This window comes from Aythya ferina, assembly GCF_964211825.1.
Source record: "Aythya ferina genome assembly, chromosome: 2".
Lineage (NCBI taxonomy): Eukaryota > Metazoa > Chordata > Aves > Anseriformes > Anatidae > Aythya > Aythya ferina.
Window position 1 is genome coordinate 35,618,878 of NC_140297.1, and position 22,808 is coordinate 35,641,685.

Consider the following 22,808-nt stretch of genomic DNA (forward strand, 5'->3'; position numbering starts at 1 on the left):
CATTATTGAACACAAATGTGTTACTTCTTTTTGAGGGTGAGGGAAGAGGGAGGAGATTGGAAGAATGCTAAGTAAAGGAAGCAAAATCTGGACATGAAGAAGACAAATGTATGGCACTGAGAAGGAAAACCAGAAATAAAAGCTGGTGGCAAGGAAGTAAATGGGAATTTGAAAACATATAAAGAGAGAAGTCAGGTGAAACATTAAATATAAAGAAATTATGAACAACTTCCTAAATATTTCCTACAGTTATTGCTGCATTAAGTGGGTATTAAGGTGACAATATAAGATTTATTGAATCAAGGTAAATATTGACTGAACCAAAGCTGAGATCAATATTTGCCCTCTTGAAGGAAAATAAATCTTGATGCTCACTGAAACATGAAGTCAACATATGGTACTTTTACATACGTTCCTCACGTTTTCTTCAAAAAATACCTAAAAGTCTCTGAATTATGGCTGATGCTGGACTTTCACAGCATGATTTTTTTAGTCAAAGAAATGGAATTTTCTTTTATCAGTATAGAAGCAATTATTTGCTGTTCTTTCTTTTGCATCATAATGATTCAACATTTCAATTTCTATTCAATTTTATCACTCTTGTATAAAGTTGTGTATGCAACTTCAAATACTGACACATAGATGTCCCAGATATAAAACACAAACTAAGTAATTTTCACAAAGATAGTTAAACTTACCTTTTCTGCGTTTTTCCAAATATCCAGCCTTCAGAACAAACTGAAGATCTTGACATGCAATAGGAGGAAACAGATTTCCTGAAAGAAAAATAAGTTCTGTAAATTCCAGCTTTTCAAAAAAAAAAAATATAGTAGCATTAATGAATTCTTATACTCTTAACATGCAGGAGCTACAGGAGAAAATAATTCTAGTAACTACTACACCAGATTATTTTAAGTACAAAAACTATGAATGTTAGAGCTGTTGCTGCTGTCATCACCACTAAGAAAAATATAGCTATGTAGCTGCCCCTACAAATCTCAGAAGAAAATGGAAAGAATATAAATTAAGCAAATTATGGCAACTTAGTTAACTTGTGTTTTGAACAGGGTCAGCAAAGTCAACTGGTAATAAAAGCAGTGATTTTTCAAATGTGCAAACAAAAAACAAGTATCACAATTCACGCAATTGTATCGAGAATCTGGTTTTCAATAATAGCTTCACACAAAAATATCTTGAAACAACATACAAGGTGAAGAGCATATATTATACTGAAAAAAAAAAAAAAACTAGATGAAGGGATGATAAAATGTAACACCTGCTATTGACAGACACTGCCTAATTTGCAATATGATAGCAAAGCACTGTTTAGACAAATAGGATTTATAAGGTGAGACTGCACAGACCAAAGACATTCCACAGAAGCCTACACAATTGTTGTTCAACAGATATTATTTTCAGATTTTGTAGAGCACTGCTGCATCTGCAAAATGGTACGAACCACTGTTTTCTTTCCTCTTTCTCAACTATTAATTCATAGCTAGAAGCATAAGATTGACCAGTCGACCCTAACTCAAATTAAAATAGAAATGTAGGCATTAAAATTTGCACTTCCACCCTACATCTTTCCCTTGGTAAGTGAATAAAATTATGATTCAAACAAAACTGCTAGTTTTCAGAAACATTTTAGATATGTCTAATAACACGTACAGAATGTCTCACTGTTTACTGCAAGCAAAAAATCAGAACAAAAGCTATTGCTGTGCTGCTGCCTTTTTTTTTTTTTTTTTTTTTTTAGTGTGTGTGAGCATCACAGTGAAGTTCCTACTACTTACAATCATCAAATATTCATAAGAGTCACTGTAGGTAGGTGGCAAGCTTACACGGTAGCAATTCTTCATCAAAATATATGTAATCTCATTAAGTTCTACCCATAAAAATATGCAAAAAAGCACTGATATCAGCAGACAACGCCTGTGCTAAACAACCACTTTAAACTGTGTGTGGTGGGTTAAAGATCAATTGTTTGACCTTGAACTAAAAACACTGTCTCTGGAAGGCGCTATCTACTTCCTGGGTTTTTAGGTTGTCCCTTATAATAGATTTGTTTTTTTTAATTGGCATTCAAAAATGAGTTAGTTTATCGTTGCCCTATTTAAATACAGTTGTATGAGGGAAACACAAGAAAAAAGGTAGGAGGATACAGGGAATATTATTTTTATAAGTACAAAATTACTCCTTAAACAACACAACTTGCTCTTCAGACAACAAAAGACTGAAGTTTGTGTTGGATACTAAGGTTGTAGACAATTTTATATGAATTGACATTTCCACTGATTTTTTTTTCCAGCTTAGCAGCACATTGGATATCATTTCAACTTTTTTGGAATTCTTACTCCTGTGTTAAAAATACAAGAGCTACTGGCTCCATGTACAGACACGTTTGGGTGATGCAGCTGTTCCCCCTCTCTTGATATGTATGCAACCACTGCACAACTTTAAATGAGAATTTGACACAAAGACACTTGCTGGCTGGTATATAGTAAGTTTAATAGTTACTTAAACGGATGATCTAATGATGATATTATGAGTGGGGGAGGGGAAGAGTTTGTACAAACAGACATAGTGTGCTGCTTTAAGTTGGTCATTGGGAGGCATCAGTGTGCAACACTTCCAGCTTCACCTCACCCAGCAGGGCTGATTTTAAAACGGAGCATCCCCACAGATGTGTAGGGGATAAAACCTAAATAAACAAACAAAATTAGTATATTTTTGAATTTAAGAATTCCAACAACTAATTGCATTCAGTGAACAAATTAAATGGGACATAAAGCCCCAAACATACTAAGGGGACTCGTTCAAGTTATTCTGCCTATGGGTATGACCCTACCTGAAGTATTTCAGAGAGCTGTAGTCAGTATCCCACCCAACCTCCAGTTTTGTTGCTTCTGCTGAGACCAGTTGGGATAAATTTGATGATGGCAGTTTCTGAAACTACACTTATCTACACAGGGCATTGACAGCTTGTGAGAAAAAGAACCTGCATGATAAAAATGCCGTCTTCCACTGGTTTTGTGACACCGCAGAATTAAGTCTTCCACCTTCAGCCTGAGGAGAACCCAGTTTCTTTTCCTGTTACTCAAAGCTACGACAGCAGCACCATGAAACAAAATGCAGCTGGTCAGCCTCACTGTCGACCAAAACCTGTAAGTAGCCCAAGCAGAAATAGATCACAGGCTTATTATCCTACTGCTGTCTGAGAAGCCTGGGAACCATGAAACATGATGAAACTTTAGTGGAAGGGCAGGAGAGAGGGACCAAACTGTAATATTCCAAGACATATACAGCTGTACGTGAAAGAAAAAGCATAAATCTGACTAAATTCTCTCTTTCATTCCCCTGCACATCTAGAGGAAAGGGGAGGAAGAACAAGTAGCATCAAAAGGATAAAGGAAAAAGAAAGAACCACCTCCTCCCATATTCATATTAACTACAGGTGTTGTGCATATGCAGCAGGAAGAAGGCACAAACATAGACTAAATCTTACCCCTGTACTGCAACACAAACAAGGAGGGAAAGAAAGAAAAGAGAATTACATTTTCCTTCCAGCTACCGCCTAGAGCCAGCGCAAAAGACCCCTCTACCTTTCTTCTATTTCTTTCATTGCTTTAAATCCTGTTTGAGACATGGACAAGAGGGTAGAGGGAACTGCAAGCCCTATATGTGGGAGCTCCCAACTAAAAGTTTGGGATTTGCATAGCAGGTTGCTTTTTAGCTGTTGCTTTCAGTCAAAATGTTGCTTCCCCATTCATTTGAAATAGAACAGGCTTGGCACAAATCTTCAAAAAATAAAATAAAATAAAGCAGCACTTTGTTATAGTACAGCAGCTTTTGTTTACGTTACACCAGCAGCTGAGATCAGAGACTCATTAAATGACTACTGTATGGAAGTTTGAATTAGACAGCTCCTTCTTCAGAAAATCTACTTAACACACAGAGACTGCCAAGAAAGAATGAATATTTTTTAAATCATGTATTCCTTTTGAGTTTAGAGCTCTGAATTCTCAAATGCCAGTCCCATACTATACTCTCACGCATGCTCCACGACTTCTTCAGAGCAAGGATAAATTTCTCCCCTCCCTCCCAGATGCAAGTGAAATGGTCTGGATCTCAGTCTCCTCTAATTCACTGGAGATTGTCCCCCATAAGAAATGAAACTTAGAGATGCAAGGAGCTTGCATCTTAGGAATGCCAAATAGCTCCTACTGGTGTTAATTTTCTTGGGTGCCTCAGTGTTTGTTGCACAGATACATATAGCCCAATTACTACCAGATCAGAGTAAAATTTCTCTCCCAGAATCAGCCTAACAGAGACCACCATGACTTGCTACCTTTTTTGCCCCTTACAGTCTGTCTCCAGGTATGTCTCAAGAATTTATGAATAAAGACATTACCAAAAACCCATAACCTTTCCTATTTTCTCCTCTGGTAGGCTGTAGGTTTTCAAACCACGTGTAAATACTAGATGAAAGTGGCACTGTGAGTCAAAAAGTGGTCTGTTGCTTGCAGCTGTGTGAGTTTACAGATACAGGTACAAATGTTGCTCCTGTGAGCCCCTGCAGATGCCATTTCTGCAGCCTTGACAGTGGTGGGCAAGTACAGAGCTGAGAACACAAAAACGTCTCCTTTCCATTCCCGAGCTCCTGCTTCACAAATAATGTCTTGAACTTTCTTCTTTTGATGTGAAAATCATGTCTATACTGTCCAATATTTGGGGAGATGATTATCTCGCATCCCCAATAGATAGTATAAAATGAGGGAGGTCCATCTGCTTACTGTTAAAGGTTTTCCTTCTTTCTTGACCACCCACTCACTGACGAATCCCCCAAAATAATTTCTCATCTTATCCTGGTGGGAATTACTGCAATGTACTCCAAACCAAAATCTGCAGGCTCCACTTGCATATTCCCAGACTGATGCATACAAAGACCAGATAAAAATATTTATGAGGCCTAAACCTTCAAGTCTTGGAGAAAAATAAATTATACATAAATGCACCAGGTTCTTTCTCTTGGTTCTAGGCACTCTTGTGCCAAGTGAGCAGCTGGCAGTTATTATAATGCTATTGCTGCCAGGCTGAAAATTCCTCCACTGAAAAGAAAGTGAAATGCTCTCACTCAAGCATAAAGCCAGCTTGTTTACCAGCCATGCTCTGCCTTCAGAAGTGAGTGAATGTTACCAAGGTAGGTGTATTAATGCACAGGTCCCAGTGCACAAATCCCACAAATCCAGTGCATCTTGTGACTTCAGAAAGACCTCAGCCTGAAGTTGATGGCATAGCTAGAATTTTTGCAAGTTGGTAATCTCACGGTCAAAAGCCTGAATACTGCAATTTTGCCCCCCATTACTTAAAAACAGTTTAATCAGTGTCACTTTACATGATAAAGTATGAAATTTAATCATTATACATGGCATTTTGAGTTCTAGAAAATGCAACTGTGTAAAAGTTTAATTCTTCATACAGAACAAAGCCAAACAAAAGCAGGTTGTATTGTTCTGCACTGTACACCAATTGGAATATATTTTTTTAATTTCTTCAATGTGGGCTAAGGGATACATAAAGCAAGAAATAATTAGAGGTCAATGTATTTTAAAGAGGTGCTTAGCATGCTTATGGGAAGTTAAAGAGGCGAAGTGGAGATAAGTAATTCAGCATCAGCTAAGCTGATTACAGGCCCATAGGTCTAAGTATTATAAAGGTAAAGTCTTCTTGCTTAAATAAGAATCGTTCACAATTCTTCAGTCCTTGGAAAAAGAAACTGTCAAGACAAAATACATTAATTTGACTGTAGTGAGAACAAAAACAGTAACTTTATCTTACTTTAACTTAAAAAATAGATATAAAATCACTACTCTTGAAAATTATTTTTCCAGCTATCTTTTCACTGTGCTGAAGACCCATTTATAGGAGAAAACAAAGGAGAAACTGGAATCTATTCCTATTTGAATTATTGCTAGTAAAAACTTTGACATCAGCTAGAAACCAGAGAGGAAAATCTGTTAAAATGCAGAAAATAAGATTTTCTTCTCTCAAGCTCAGAGCTTTTAGGATATCTCTTGGGCAAATAGACAAAAAAAAAAAAAATCTGAAAGTTTTTTTGTTAAAGTGTAAGCAAAGAAGGAGTACTGTTTCTAGCAACAAAACATATTTTACTCCTCTTTCTTTTCCTTCCATCCCCCTTCTCACAGACATCTCCCAAAATTCTTCATACATCTCTACTTCATTTTGATCTGGAAATACAGCGTTTACCCATTTTTAATAGCTACTGCAGAGGGATTCAATTAACTTTGAATCTGTACACAGCAATACAGTGGGGTCACATCTGTTGCACAACCACTGTGAAGTTAGGCTAAAGAAGAGGTGTTTTACTTTTATAAGCATGCCTTCTCCCTACCTTTTTTTTTTTTTTTTTTTTTTTAGTGAAGATTAATGTATACTGAACTTAAAAAAAAATAATAAAGAAATCTCATTTCCCAGAGTCTTCTGATTAAGGAAAAGCCATCAGTTGGAAGTTCACATAAAATCTCTCTAGCTTCATTAACCGTCTTCAACACCTTCATGAAGGCTACTTTAGTACTTTGCCAATGTAGCAGCCTAATAGCTATGAATTAGTCTAACGTGCAAGAATGAAAAGATAAATCTTAAAGAAAACATAATTAATTTAGAGCAATAAATGTAACATTTGGGTTCTGAAACATTCATTCATGAAAAGTTCACATTTTGGCCTTCAGAATGTTCCAAAGACTCTCTAGTCTGTGAAGTTTTGCTCCAGAGCCATGCCTAGCATTCACCATCGTGTTCTCTAATAATTTATAATTATTCCTTCAAAATACTCCTACTTAATATACTCCTCTGAGAAGAGCCAGCCGTGTATTTTATTAAGAATACTTAAAGCAGCATCTGTTTCTAGTTATTTAATTCTTTCTAATTTGGGATCTGAAGTTTGGGCTACGAACACTAATACTACACCCTCAAAGGCCTAAATGCTGACTTTTTCTTCTTCACTCCTCCCGTGTAAGGAGAGAGGTATGAGGATTTCTCCTCCCTTCCTTCCTGTAAGTTCAGGAGAAGGCAGTGAGCCAGGCAGCCTGAAAACCACTGCGACATATTCTTTACAGAAATACTGAGCTCTTTTAAGTGCTTAGCATGCTTGAAATCTCTTTTAGTCATTTTCAATTACCCCCTAATTAAATAACTGTGTATTTAGATATTTTAAATTAACAAAATCTTATATCTATGGCTTCTCAATTCTCATCTGTTTTCTGTGCAAAGCTTCTTTAATAGTTGTAACATATTTCATTTGACAAAGGCTTCTTTTTTAAATAAATTACTGGAGTCAGCCACTCAGTCTCCATTCACCAGGATCCACAGCTTAATGGAATTATCCTGGATCACACACTGCTTGCCTAAACTTAACTTTGAATTTGCAAGGTCTTCATAAACCAGTACGGTCCTGGACTTATGCATTCTTTTGATGGCTTTCAAATTGGTTCTAAAACACCCACTGTCACATTTTGCATAACACGTTAATATACAACAGAGATAATGGTTTTTGCCCCTTAATCCAGATTTGACTTTCTCATGGATAATTGGTAATTTTAAAAAGCAAAGAAAAAGAAGAAGCAATGTTTTCCACTGTGGGCTGCCATTATCCCTCAGGGTTACAAAACCAACCCTGGGATGCTTCACAGGAGCAGCCCTCCCGCTTCTGCTGTTTCTCAAAGATTCTCAGGCAAGACAACAGAAGGAAGATACAGCAATAAAGAAAAGGTCTCTTGTACAAGCTCTACCGCTCATACCACTGCAATACAAGGCACAGAAACTTTAAAGTTTTGCTTACATCCCTCCAAGGATCATTACAGATTAATCAATCATTCTGGAAAGAGACAGAAAGGTTTCCGTCATCCAGAGGTCCACACTACTGCTAACAGAAAAGCGTGTCTGTCGTAGAAGTTGAAAATACAAATTATGCCCATGTAACAAGAAGCTCAGCTTCCTACTTGGTTTTCAGAAATAAAATCTGCAGGAAAACGCACAGATAAAAGCAATGCCTCTCCACCGCAGATAGAAGACAAAAAAAAAAAAAAAAAAAAAAAAAAAAAACACATCATGGTTCAATTAGGGGTACTGGAAATTCTCATGAAATGATGTAGGCAAGCTGAAATTTCCCAGCATCATCTCACAGACAAGCACACACATCCAATTTTGATTAGAAACCCTAAGGATTCAGAATATCCACACAATAGTTGAACTGCAGAAGGTGCTGTTAGCTAATCAGAGAAAATTAAAAGGTCAGGAATAAAGAGTCTACAGCTGGAGTATGACCAGCATGATGTCAAAATGCATATGGATAGCATCTTTAACCACATCATGATTCCTGTATTCCCAGATGACTAATTGGAAGAAAGTCCTATAGGTTTATCAAACAGCAAGTTAAAAGCTAGTATTTAATATGGCCAGGTGAAAAAAAACAATTTTCAGCTTAACATCTAAAACATCTGGAAAAGGTAATACTACAATACACCACAGTTTACTACTATTTTTAAATAACCACCTGGTAAATATAAGAATCCCTTGGAAATAAGCACATATCACAATGCTTAACAAAAAGTTACAGAAATTGGAACAAGATTTCTATTACTTTCCTGATTTTGTCCTGACTCTTTGAATTAGTAGTTTTGAAGAGTCTAAAGTTTCCTCTTTGGTTGATTGGCAGATTTTGTTCAGCAAATGAGCCTAAACTGCCAGTAAACAATGACAACTGTTAAATATTTCTCATGTTGAGTTAAACACATTTTGGCAGAAAAGCTGCCAAATGCCACTTCTTCAAAAGGGAAACAATGAACTCTCAAATGGTATTTTAAAATATGTAGTACACGTTCTTTTAGTTTCAGCATCCTAGTAACGCAAGTATTTATTACTCAACAACATTTTGACATATCTATGAGAGCTTAAGTGAATTCTGTGACTGTTACCCAGATTCATTCTGACTGTTATCCAGATTTTGGTAATACCATCCAAGCTGGATTCTTCACAAATCACCTATCAAACAAATAGCATAGAATTTTTCTTCCTCTTAATTCATCTTTTCCCAATATTTTGTTGCACTGTAATCTCTCCCAAGGAAGATCTGTTGCCTATAACTTTGTTGCCTAAATTGTTCACTTTGTAGTTCTGGAAGCTTGTTTAAGGACACTGAAAAAAAAAAAAAAAAAAAAGTACAATTGGAGAAATGCCAAATCTAGCTGTTTAGCTGAAAGTGAAAATCATCCAATGTGAATTTCAATCTGTGATAGAGATATTTAGGCATTTAGGCAGGGGAACATTTTAACTACTGCTCTCATCAGAAAGGTAACATGCTGTGTGTACAATAAGCAATATCGAAGAAATCCAGAGAAAGAAGGAAATTCTCAGACTACCATAAAACACTAATGAAAACCCCCAACATAAATTGTTGGATGTTTTATATATGAAAGTCACTCATGCCAAGTGGCAGCCTTCTTGGCTTAGTTCTGTAGGCTGCAAAGTTCCAACTGTTCTGACTGCTGGCCAAAGTCTTGGCCTGCTAAGCTTCTGAAAGGAAACATGCATACACACTTTGAGCATTTTAAATGCTCCAACAGCTCATATCCGTGATCAAAAAAATTTTTAACATTACTGGTCGGTGCTGGAAATCTTTCATCTGTATGAAGGAAGAGATTAGAATTCCTACAGTCAGCTAAAACCAGAACCAAATCTTTAAAAGTGGCATTTGCAGATTTCAATGAAGAGAGGTCTAAGAAAGCTATAATTTTCATTTTCTACATTTTATGTATTCCTGCAAACACAAAATGGCTTGAATGTTCTGCCTCATTACCTCATTTTGATACATTTCTTCTACTACTGATAATTTAAGTAAAAATCTATGATCAGCGAACTATCACACTAAAAGCTCCTCTATATCCAAAAGCTAATGTGGATTAAGATGGAGGTAAGACTTCCCAGTGTAGTCTGCAAATGAAGACAAGCCTTTTTAAAATAAAAACAAAAGGGAAAAAACGTCACATGAACCTTTCAAGTTCACTGCTGCACACAAAACATACGTCAAATATCGTTCATTATGGAGACTTACAATAACGACATTGCACTTTAAAAAAATCTGCAGAGAAAGACTATTAGAAGGTTAAAAAAAAATGTAACCGTAAAAGATAAAAACAGGAGTGACCAACACAGTGTCTTTATTTATAAGTACTCTGAAAGAGGTAATAAAAATCCAAAGTTTTTATTGTTGAAGAAGTATATAGGTATTTTCAAGCCTCCTCTCATAAGGAGTTTGCTATCAGAAAGATAACAAAATTCTCCATTTTGTTCTAGTTGCATGTGACCCAACTTAAAAGAATACAGGAAACACTGCAAGAAGCTAAGAGAATACTTGGTTTTCCTGAAAGCTCTCCAGTCGTCAATTGCAGTGGTCACTCACCTTGCAGTACTGAGGACAATGGGAAGAACCATCTTCCAATACCAACTCCAATATTAAAAAGAATAACTTTGCTAATACTTTCACTGCATTTGAAGTTTTCAGAAGAAATCCACACTTTTGAAGATGCAGGCAACAAGAGAAGCTCTGGCAGAAGCTATTCACTGAACAGCAAAGAAAAAATCAGACCAACTTCACCAATTCACCTGTAAGTCCAATTTTATTATGTCTAGTTACTTGAAACACCCATTTCAATTTTAAATGATCTGAGCAATACCAAGCTAGACAATGGACTTTTTCCACATATGATTATCATCATTCTGAGATGACTCTATACAGCTATTACGGGTTTTAGTACCAAGTGGCATACTAGGAATATCTTTATTTGCAATAAACAACAATTATATTCATTTTTATTTGGAAAATTTCACTTGAACACATCTGAATCTCTAAAGACAGAAACCAGATTAAAATCTTCTTTGGATACCATCTGTGGAATTGAAATCCAAAAGCAATAGAAAGTCACTCTGATTGACTTCCTTAATGCCAACTCATGTTTACCTATGGTTAAAGCATACAATTTCTTCATCTTCAGTCTCTACAACAGGAAAATTGGAAGAGTTAAGGTATTGGAAGTTCACAAACCAGGATTACCACTATATTCTGCAACAGGGATGACAGTTTGGGAACAGAAAACTGAGGGAATAGCTGTGATTCGATTCTTTTGTGTCCTGTCTATATAAGACTGGAAAGAAGACACACTAAGAGAAACAAGCAAACAAGCATTAAATAGAAAAAAATAAAGAAAAAAAAAAAACAAAGACTTTTACTATGAGGAAATAACTGCATAGGTATCAGGGATCTTTTCAAACTCCTTCATCTCTTCCTCTGTGTGGTATGTGAATCAAGGGACACCTGCGTTGCTCTTAATCCCACCATTGCACATAAACCTAAATTAAGAATTAGAAGGACAAGCCAGCTGGTGAACATACCACTGTTGAAACTCATGCCAGTTGTAACTCTGAAGGTGTATGAATCAACTGAGCCTTCTAAATGAGCACTGTTGCTTAGTCTGTGGGACAGTATTTAGTGGTAGCATTACAATCTGAGGATATACGTGGGACAAGATTAGTAGGAAAAGTAATCTTTATCAGACTAGTAACACCAAAAAAAGCCAGACAATCCTTTAGATAAGCAAAAGAGCTCATCTATATAAAAAGTCCCTCCCCCACATCAGCTAGTTAACACACACACTCCTTTACAAGCCTGGCTTAATAAAACTAATGAAAATACAGTGTCACTCAAAAGCTGTACTAAAAACAAGGAACGTGGTGAACCTGTAATCATTTTTTAAAAGTCACATACAGTGTTTTCTTCCAATATAAGAATTGTTGATTCAGTTCTCTTTAGAAGCGCACAGAAATAATAATTGTGTCAAAGCTATAAACAGGTATTGCCAAAATTTCAACTGAACAAATTTTAAAGTTGATCTATGAACACGAAAAAATGGAAATGGGACTTTTAATGGAAACGCTGACACAACTTTAACTATGACAATGCTAACGGCAACTGCTATAATAAATCTGTCAGTTTCTATAATGTCTATGACAATCCCATTAATATGAATGATGTACACTTCACATAGCATACTACGTAGCAACTGCACAAGTTATATCATCTTCATTCCAAGTAACAAATCAGTAATCAATATTTGTAAAAGCAGACTAATCCTTTGTAAAATCACTGGTTTAGTGATTGAAGAGTTTGCTCAATTTACACAGTTAATCCCTCTTCATCTGCTTGAGCCCTCTATTTATTCCAACCACTTACAGTGGTAGCTGTAGCAGATTAATACGTCCCCCCATGCTAAACATGTCTTGACAATTGACCCAGCATATTGCTGTCAGGATAATCTTTACAAACACTGAGCTTTTCTTACCAAGCCTGAAGGCAACATTTAGAAATCAAAAGTTTACAAACAGTCTCAGCAACACCCCCTCGCACATATTATCACATTTCCATTTAATTATTTCTTGGAGGCAGCACCTACTGTCATATTTTCTAGTCCCAAAAGGTACCTTTCTGAATTTTTGATTCATCAAGTTAAACGTTATTATAATACAGTTGCACAAGGAATTCTGAGAGAAAGAAATTTCTATAGGAACACAAAAAATAGAAAAGAATGTGTTGGAGCATATTAAGTGAAAAAATGACATGGCCATCTGTGCAAATACAAATAAATTAGCATCCTTTATTCGAAGAAATGAGCTGAAGCAATAGAACTAAATTAAGATCAAAAAAAAAAAAGCACAAAGGTCACCACATAGTCTATAGTACAAGAGGAACAAAACAGTGATGCTTAATTAGAACAGAAACAAAAACATTTGGTTACATCTACATACACCTCTGTAGCTTTGAGATGAATTTTACAACAGAGATTGGCGTGGCCCTTCCAGATTTTCCTCTGTTTTGAGACTTTTACCCCTCCAAGAATGCTATGCTAAACTCAGCCAGATTTGAGGGGGTGGTTGTTTTGGGAAAGGGACAGGCGTTTTGTTTGTAAATTTGTTTGGGTTTTTTGATCGTTTCGTTGCTGTTGTTTTGGTATGTGGTTTCCTGTCCCTCACCAAGGGCAAAAAACAAGCAAGTATTAAGAGAGAAATCAGAGAAACTGGTGCTGAGACCAGAAACTGAAACATGCTGGGTTGGCTTATATATTCATTACTGGGCTACAGAGCCTAATTTATCCATCTGGTTCTAGAAATGCAATTTAGATTCAGGCATGCACTTAAACACAACTGGCAGAGCAAGGAACTCTGACAGAAGTCACCAGGTATAGTCACAGCATACATAAAAACCTTGGTGTGCTTGATTTATAATTCAAAATAGATCCACAGGGAAAAAATAGCATTGGAGCACTAGCTTTAAGGGGCAACAATGAACTTCAACCTTGAAGGCTGAAGCCCAGCAGAGGGATTTAGATTCTGTAACAACAGAATCTTGTTAAGTAGGTGGACTCAGCACACAGATTTGTTCTGTTTGTTTCACTGTTAAGATCTTGTCAACCTTAAAAACCTAAAAACATGACCAAAGACACACGCTACCACACAGAGCAACCAAAAGTTTATCATTTGTTTATTAAACATGAGTGTCACTGTTGAAAAATATCATTTGAAGGATGCAAGAGGTGAGCTGCAGCACAAAACAGATCACCATATTTCAAGAAAAAGACACCAATCTTCTGACCCCCCTTCCACTCTAAGAAGAGCTTAGCCTTCTAAAAATTAGTGACTTGACTAACCACTTGAAGCTAGGTGTGGTGACAAAGACTCAGAGGCAAGTAGTGAACTTTGTGTCTGGTCACATCCATGCTATCCTTTTCAGGTTGAGAAGCAGAAGACGTGCACGGCACACAGCACAGCACATGAAACTTTCTCCCAGCAAGTTCTAGGAGAGTTTTAGCCAGTCAAACTCAAATTCAGAGTCAAAATAATTTTTTTGAACTAAAATTCTAAGATTTTTTCCTTAAGGCAAGCCATCAAAAAAGATGAAACCTGAATCTTAGTGGTTAAAAAGCATGCTAGGATGCTTATTAGGAAAAAAGGCATTTTGTAGATATGTGAGGGATTATAAATTGCACAGTGGCTCACATTTATCAATCTTTCTTCTCTTATTCAGATGTTCATAAATTGAATCTCACTGCGTAGATCTGGAAGCTGTTGCATAAAATATTTTTGACAAAAAATGCATGCGGGACTTCAACAGAGCAATAATGGTACAGCTCAAGTGTAGCTTCAATATATAGTTGGGTTATGGAAAGAATGTCTAATCAGTTTTAATTTGCAATACCTCAAATGAACAATAAAAAGAGCACACACAACAAAGACACCTATTGCAACTGATGCTCTCACGATGAGTATCTTGGGCATAGCCTGTAAGATCAAATAAGAGAGTTGCACTTTACCCTATTGACAGTATTACTTGGTTAAGCCTAGCTGCAGTTAGTCCTGACTGACTGGCGGATGAACAGTAAAACCAACGCTCTAAGGGTTGTCCTGATAGCTTCCAGTGGCGCAGTTACATGGTAAAAACCTAGAGCGTATTCATCCACTATGATTTCCAAAAAAAGTTGCATGGTATTTTAGAGTGTTTAGTGAGATTTTTTTTCTGATGTCCTTTTTCTCTGCTTTCAAGCATTCTCCTATGAACCACTCGGTTTCAGCAACTAACAGCAGAAACTGGTCTCTAAATGATGTAAGAGTGCCAAAAAGAAAAAATATAAATAAAAGGCAGCAAGAAAGTCTGCAGCAGCAACAAAATCTTTAAATATCTTGCACTTCCATGAACTCTGTCCCACTGCCATTCAGTGAAATTTGGTCAGGAAAATGCCTAGGGAGCCAGGCTACCACCTGGCACCACCAGTGAAGGGGGAAGAAAAAAGAAAAAAGCGAGGCCAGACTTCTGATTTGCAGCACCCCAAGATGCCAACAGGATGGCACATTATTTTTGCCTCCAAATTTGTGGTGAAGGGCTGAATGAATATCAGGACAGCCAGTGAGCTGCAAGTCTCTGCAGGGCTTAGCCACGCAGCTGCTAGCAATGTTCCTGCTTAAGGCCAGGCTCCAAAACTGGGAGAAAAACAGCTGGAGCTATCAGACTGCAGGTGGTGGGGCAGTGGCAAGACTGACAGCCCAGAATGCTGAAATCCTGAGGCCATTTCTGTGAAGGCAGCCAGTCACGAAATATTGCCTAAGGTGCCTTTTAACCCCCTAATACACACTGATCCTGTGGACTCCACTACCCCGTAGCTGCAGAGTTGGCCAACACAGAATAGACGCTGAGACATCACAGGGTTATAATTGGTTTAACAAGACCTTTTCAAGAGCTGACAGGCAATTAAGTCTTCAGTATAGCTCTAAAATATTTACTCTAACTCCCTAACTGCATATAAAGTCACATTTCTGAGCACATCACAATTCCAGTTACAACTAGCAATGTTTCTTTCAGGACTTTTAAGCAACTTTTACATAAGTAATGTAGAAGATGTGTGTATTATTTAAGATCACACGTGTGAATAAAGATATTCCCAAAAACACTATAAGCAATATGTGGTTTTCCCCTAGAATACTGTTACATGCTGTGCTTTTACCAACGTTTTGAAGTACAGAATATTTAAATAAATAAGGCTAGGTAGTCAACATAACCCTGTTTCCCTTGTTCAGTTTGTCATTTCCTCAGCATAAAAGATGCTGAAACTACTTCGCTTTCAGATATCTCAACAGAAATAAACATGCATGTATGACAACTACCCCGTTACATGTTGTCTGCAAAGGTTCATATCGTGCAGAAATAGGAGTGAAAAAATATAGTCAAAGGAAGATTTTGTGGTGAGAATGATCAGTTGATTAGGTACAGGGCAAAAAAATATACATAGAGGTTGTCAACACTACTGTCATGTATAGAAAGGAAAATTAAGTCATTTGTTATTCTCAGTTGGAGAGGTCACTAATGTTATCTTGCACATGATGATTTGATGCACTACATATGATTAATGATTGTTTAAAGGACACTGCCAAGGTCTGTAGGTCAGACTATGACCTTCCTTTTTTTTTTTTTTCCTCCAGATATCCATAAGCAGAATATTTATAATTCTGTAAGTTCCTTTCTCCCTCTTGAAAATATTTTAATACTATCTACTACTATTAAAACAAGAACTCCAACAGTAGAAGGTGGCAAAACTGAAGGAAAAAATCCAGCAAGGAAGTGGCTCATAATCATATTTGTAACGTTTGGTTATTTTAAATGTTTGGTCCAGTCGCAACCATCACATTCAGCGCATTCCATCTCAACTGCGTGGGTATTTGCAACCTCAGTTAAGTACCTATCTTAATGCTTTAGAAGAAAATTGCATACACCTGGAGTTAAAGTTTTTCCTCAAAAGTCACTTTGAGATGCTTCAGAATTTTAAAGACAAATGCAAAGTGAAAGCGTTTGTTCTTTTCCAAAGAACTGAAAAGCAGAATTTCTTCTCTAAACTCAAAGCATACAAATTACATTCTTTAATGGGTTCTCATATTTCTGACCAGAGTTTTAGTTCTTTTTATCTCTAAACTAGAAAAGGGATTTTATGTTTTTCAATTTGTGGAGAGAATCTATTTTTAGCCATTTAATTTTTCATATATTTTTAATTTATCTTAAAATCTGAGTTGAACCATTAAGAAAACATACAGTAAAAGTGTTGAGGAAAAAAAAGGAAGGGCCATATTCTTGTGACTGGCCAGCTATTCACAAAACTTCAGGAACTAAACTATCTTCTTGATCATGCTTGGAAGTCTCAATTGTATAGAAACATGGAGTCACGCAATTTTCTGTCCATGGATATGGGAACAGCTGTTTGTTATCTAGGCCAAAATCATCTTCAAACAAGAAATGAGCACTACCACCATTTGTATTTAAAAAATAAAATAAGGCAAAACCACGAAACATTCTTAGTAATAATACTAGTTTGGTTTTTGTTTTTGTCTTTTAAACTTCAAGAGGATTGCAAAATTTATTTTGAACAGATTTTTTCCCATTACATTCCAGCAGCTCTAGAGGAAGAGACTTTTTATACATCATTGTTACGTGACACTTCAGATTTTAAAAATGCAACTCTGTGGTTACATTTTTTCTTTACTGCTGTACTTTTAAATGTTTAGTAACAGATTTCTGTATTGCCCATGTATTCTTCTACTTTTCCACAGGGTAGCAGTGTGCTTCAGAACAAGGCCACCACTGTGGGAATATGAATGAGTACACAAAATCCCTGCAGAAAGCAGCTGTTCCCTCTTGTACATATGCAAATGCAAGAATGCTAAATAATGAGGGCAGCTTTATCTTACAAAGGCAGAGAACAACAGAGCCAAAGTGGACTACAACAAAGTTTTTGTAGGAAGCAGTGAACTGAACTCTGGAAGAAAAAAAAAAAAAAAGATATTCTTCTAAATATTCTCAGCTGTGAGAATCACGCATCTGAGGAAAATACTGTTTTGTTTTTTTGTGTGTGTGCAAGAATTCACATTGAAAATAAGTTTTAAAACCCATAAGACAAGACATAGATACAAATATATCTTTTCTACGACAGTGAGTTTATTCAAAAAATTATGTAATTAAGACAAGTCTGGACATTTTTTCCCCAATACTATCAGTCTTATGTATGACCTTGGACAAGTCATTGAATCTAACTCAGTTTTCCTGTCCATAAAACTGAGATAATACCTCTGCCCAGGGCTAGTGGAAAGCTAAACTCATCGTCCATAAGCGTGATTTGAAATAGCAAGGTGAAAGGACTTTATCAGTGTTACATACTGCTGCATTTTTCATTGCCTTTAATAAGCCTAATGAAACCATGTAAATTTTGAATGACAACATTAAGCAGATTTTCAGGCCAGCTCTTGCTGGAAGTAAAAGGCATTACAGATTTCTTGAGATGACCCCGATTTGAGCTCTGACAACTAATGGCTGAGTCAGAACATTGCTATGTGAAGTACTGTGAAGAGTCTTCCAGATGTCAGTTTTTCTAACAGGGGACCGTTTATTCAATACTGGAGAGAGCAGTTGCATCAGTGATAGAATAGGAAGAAGAAATGCTAGAAAAGGAGAAATGTTTCACATCTGCTTATTGGTTAAGCCACAAGCAACACTAAAATCTTTCAAAGCCTATGACCGGAATTCACTAGTTAAGTTTAGTACAAACCACGCTTCTCACCAGCAAGTGCACAGACAAGAAGAACTAATTTATCAAACCAAAAATATACAAGCCACAGATTAAACTGCTCAGTTCTCCACACTGATCATTAGCTACATCCCCATACCATTAAAAACTGTCACCACAACCCTATTTTTTTGGTAATAATACGCACACCTTGAATTCATAGTCTCATAAAGAATATCCTTTGGCAATACATATTCTGCTACAACGCTGAGCGTCACATGTCTATCTCACCTAACTGCGTCGTGCTTAGGGCTACCACAGCTGCTGCCCTTTTAAACAAACGTAAATCTATCTCAGGTTTTAACCTGCATAACTCAGCATCATAAATAGTTACACATAAGGTACTGCCTTAGTTTGTATGCTCTACCTGACATGTTCTACAAATCAAGATATACTTTTTTCTTTAAAAAAAAAGAGCTAAATCAAAACCAAATTAATTCATCTGCTGTCCTCAAATGCCATCTACAGAGAACATGCTTTTCATTGAAGGAGTCTGTGAGCAACACAAGACTAAACTTCTTTGAATTAAGATCTTCTACATTATTTCTTTTAGAGGTATGCTCAACAGAAGTATTTTTTAAAAAGCTACGCTTTTTACTGGCATTGAGCTTCATGTTTGTACTGATCTTTAGTACACTTGACATGCCTGCTACTTTGGGCAGTGGACTACAATCTTTGCAGTCACCGCCTGTGGTACAAAGCTATATATAGACTTCTGCACATGTAGCAGGCTAAACTGCCGGATGCCCTAAGCCCTCAGTCTCGTAGCTACTACATTTGCATGAAGTCAGCTCTAAACCGCACATAAATTAAGGATATTTTTGATACTGTGTCATACTTGTTGCATATGCCAGAGTAAACTGAGTATTGGACCTGTCAACATCTGAAGGTCTGCTTTCATGATGGAGTATCCCAACAGACACAGGAACACCACACTGTTGAAGCACTAAAAACTACAATACAAAAAGCAGATTTCCTTCCCCAACAGACAGTATTAGAACAGCAGACAGCAGAAAATAAGCAAAAGCATGTTAAAATAAGTGTACTCCCACACACATCTGCCATGGGTTCTCCTAAATTTACAAAAAAAAAAAAAAAGTGCAATGTTTATGTGGTTAGCTTTCTTAGCGGACTATCTCAAAATTTTCACCTCCTCTGGGAATGAAACATGGAAGCATTGTAAAAAGACACCAAGGACACCAGATGTAAGAGGCAGTCTTTTTTAGTTTTTTGTTTTTGTTTTTTTCTCCCTCTTGACACACAAGAGAATTTCTAACGCCAGAGCAGAAATGAGAATGGCCAAGAACTCATGGGGTTCCCCTCAGCCTGTCCAGCTTCCAATGCCTGTTTCTCTTCATTTCCTAATCCTCTTCTAACATTCAAGGTGGGAAACAGCAGTAATCCGTAAGGGCAGGTTGTAAGAGCACGCAAGGGGCACGGGAAATAGGCCTCAAGGCCTAAGTTAACCTAGAAGCTGGGCTTGGCAGAGCTGCAACACAAAATGCACCAACTGCAGAAGGTATCACTCAGAAGGTGCAGTTTTCAGAAACACAATATAAGAACATTAAACCATTAGAGTGTCCAAAGAAGGGCTACAAAGATGGAGAAGGGTCTGGAGGGCAAGACATATGAGAACCAAGGCTGAGGTCCCTTGGTTTGTTCAGCCCAGAGCAGAGCAGGCTGAGGGGAGGCCTCATGGCAGCCTGCAGCTCATTCACGAAGGGAGCGGAGGGGCAGGCGCTGAGCTCTGCTCTCTGGGGACAGAGACGGACCCGAGGGAACGGCATGGAGCTGGGACAGGGTAGGGTCAGGCTGGGGGTTAGGAAAAGGCTCTGCATGCAGAGGGTGGTGGGATTTGGCCACTTCCCTGGGGAGCCTGTTTCACGACTCCAAGACTGCCGGAGTTAAGAAACACTTGGACAACACTATCAGACATATGGTTTGAGTTTTGGGCGGTCCAGGAGTTGGACACTATGATCCTTGTGGGTCCCTTCCAACTTGGAATCTTCTATCCTTCTGTGATCAAGACTACCAGGGGAAACAGGGATGTATGTGAGAACCAGAAAGATTTCTGCCTATCAGAGGTGAAAGAACGCATATGAGACAACAGGTACCAGATTCAGGAAACTCATTTTTGCCACAATATCTATGGATAAATACAATTTCCCAGAGGAACTGTATCTTCCAATCTTAAATGCAAATAGTTAATGTGCAGCTTTCCAGACAGAAGGTATTTGTTTTTTAAATGGTCAAAGTTACCAAGCCTGGGACACTCTCCTTAGAGCCTGACTTGACCGTTTTGTTGTCCAAAACCGCTCTTTCCCATTCCACTTCATTCTGTTCCAGTCATTCCCTTTTCTTGTATCTCTTAACCATCTCTGAAAACATTTTTTCTTCTGCACCAACTCTTACAGTCTTAATCCTGCAAAGCCCTTCTGGTGTCCAGCACTGTCATTTTCCAGGCTGCTTCCTTCTCTCATCATTTCTGCTTTATCTCCTCTTTCTCCATATTTTTGGTCCCCCTCCCTGAGATCCCACTATATTTAATTGCCTCCTCATTTATGAACAACTAACCTCCCTGCATTACCCAGAGATCATGTTGTGCCCCTACTTCACTCCCTGGCACTTCTCCACATCAGGGAGATTCTTAGCCAAGCGTGCTCTTTATATATTCCTACAAATTCTTCTCCTGCCACAGTCCTTCTAACTGGGTGAGCATGCCTATCTTCACTGGGCAGAAGTCCTGTTGCCAGCTAGACTCACAGAAATAGACTGCCGAAACCATCTGCCCAGGAGAGCTATGGCAAAGGGGTTGCACAGGTGTCTGGGACTGGTCTGCAAGACAGGTCAGCTGTTTTGTGGAGAGCTCATCAATCAGGAGTTGCCACTCCCATAGGTTATGACATTCCAGGGAATGAGGTAAACACGAAGACATTTGTTGGCTTTATCCTCTCCTTTCAATGATTCCTTTGATCAGCTTTGAACATCTCATTAGAAATGCAACAAAGTATCCTATTACCTTCCTATTTTTAATCTCCTTTTCTGTGTTGTGGCCCCAGTCTTGGGATCACACAGGTACACTCTTACAGCATTAAACTGTGAGAAATGCTTTGGGTCCCAAAGTATATTAGTATATTATTGGTCCCCATGCCAATCAGCTGGGGAAAGGAGGGGGAAGAAATAATAATAAATAAATAAATAAATAAAATAAACAGGTCTGAGAAAGATCTCAGAGCTCTTTTACCTGCTCTTACTCCCACACCAGGGCTGGATTTACTTATAGTATCTGGCAACAGGTTTGATAACTGCTTCATGGACAGCACAGCTATGCAGATAAAGGCAATAACATACTGAGTATGGTGGAGTATCCTTCCCAGCTGCCTTCCTGTGATTCTGAATGAAAAATTCAAATACACTTGTACTAGCACCCATGCTGGACACACACAAACTGTGGTCTCAAAAGCAGCAACTTCAAAGTTGTACATCTACCATGCCCATGCTAATTGGCCCCACTTCTCTGAATGGCTGTTTTGCCCAGGGCACTGCTGCGAAGATAGCGCTCCACTATTTCTCATTCCAAGACTAACAATATAAGCACTACTCTATGAGTAGCTCAGGCACCATACTGGATTGCACACCCCTGCATTTTTTATTTGCAGAATTCCTACCACAACAGGACCCTATTTTTGTTTGCAGCCTTAGAGAGCTAGAGAAATGACAATGGTAAAAATAAGAAGCGATGTACGTGACAGAGAGCTTGCATCAACATATTTGGAAAGCTCTGTACAGAGCAGACTCTCCTTAGAACATATATTCTCTTGCCACAGTTATCCTCAAAACCCTTGGGACCAATACTGATATGAAAGTATTTCATAACTAAGAGGCCTTCAGACAGCTATAACCAACTTCCACATTTATTTATTCTAATATCATCTGCTGCATTCATAGCATGCATTTTGTCAGCATGCCTCTATGAAACAGTCCATCGCACAGAGCATGGCTGAAATACAGAGCAAAAGCCATTGTAATAAATGTAATTAGTATTGTAGCAGTACCATATGCACTAACTGTACTTCACTACGAAAGCTTACACAGATCACTGCAACATAAAAATGTCCATTAAAATAATGTTAATTGTATTTATTAGTACTGTATTTCATAAGATATTAACTACAGCTGTTGCCTATGCTCTGTTTACAAAAAAAAAAAAAAAAAAAAAAACAGGAGGTATCAAATTTTAGAGAAATCCGTGTTATTCAGCACTGTCCAAATAAAAGCAGAAAGTTTAAAAGCAACCAGTTCATTTACAACATATGTACTCATAATAGCCAATGTATTCCACAAATGCAAGGAGAAAATACCGGTTTGATGCACAAAAATTGTGAAAATCTTTCCTTGTTCTACTTTCTCCAAAGCCAAGCAAAATCCATCTCTTTTTTTTTTTTGTTTTTAATTTCAAATTTAAAACAAAAATTCTCTATTAAATAGTTGACATTTAATTCATATCAGTATAGACTAAAACATACACTCAAATTGAAATACAGAGCAGACTTCCACTGTTGCAGCTCTCAAATGCACACA

At 37.5% G+C, this 22,808-nt stretch overlaps 1 protein-coding gene across 1 annotated transcript in view; it reads right to left on the reverse strand.

Moving 5' to 3' along the window:
• SKAP2 (src kinase associated phosphoprotein 2) overlaps window positions 1–22,808 on the reverse strand; it is a 114,396-nt gene that overhangs the window by 46,240 nt on the left and 45,348 nt on the right. Inside the window, exon 5 of the mRNA XM_084508777.1 lies at window positions 699–776. Within this exon, the coding sequence (XP_084364903.1) occupies window positions 699–776 (78 nt within the window). The remainder of the gene's footprint in view (window positions 1–698; window positions 777–22,808) is intronic.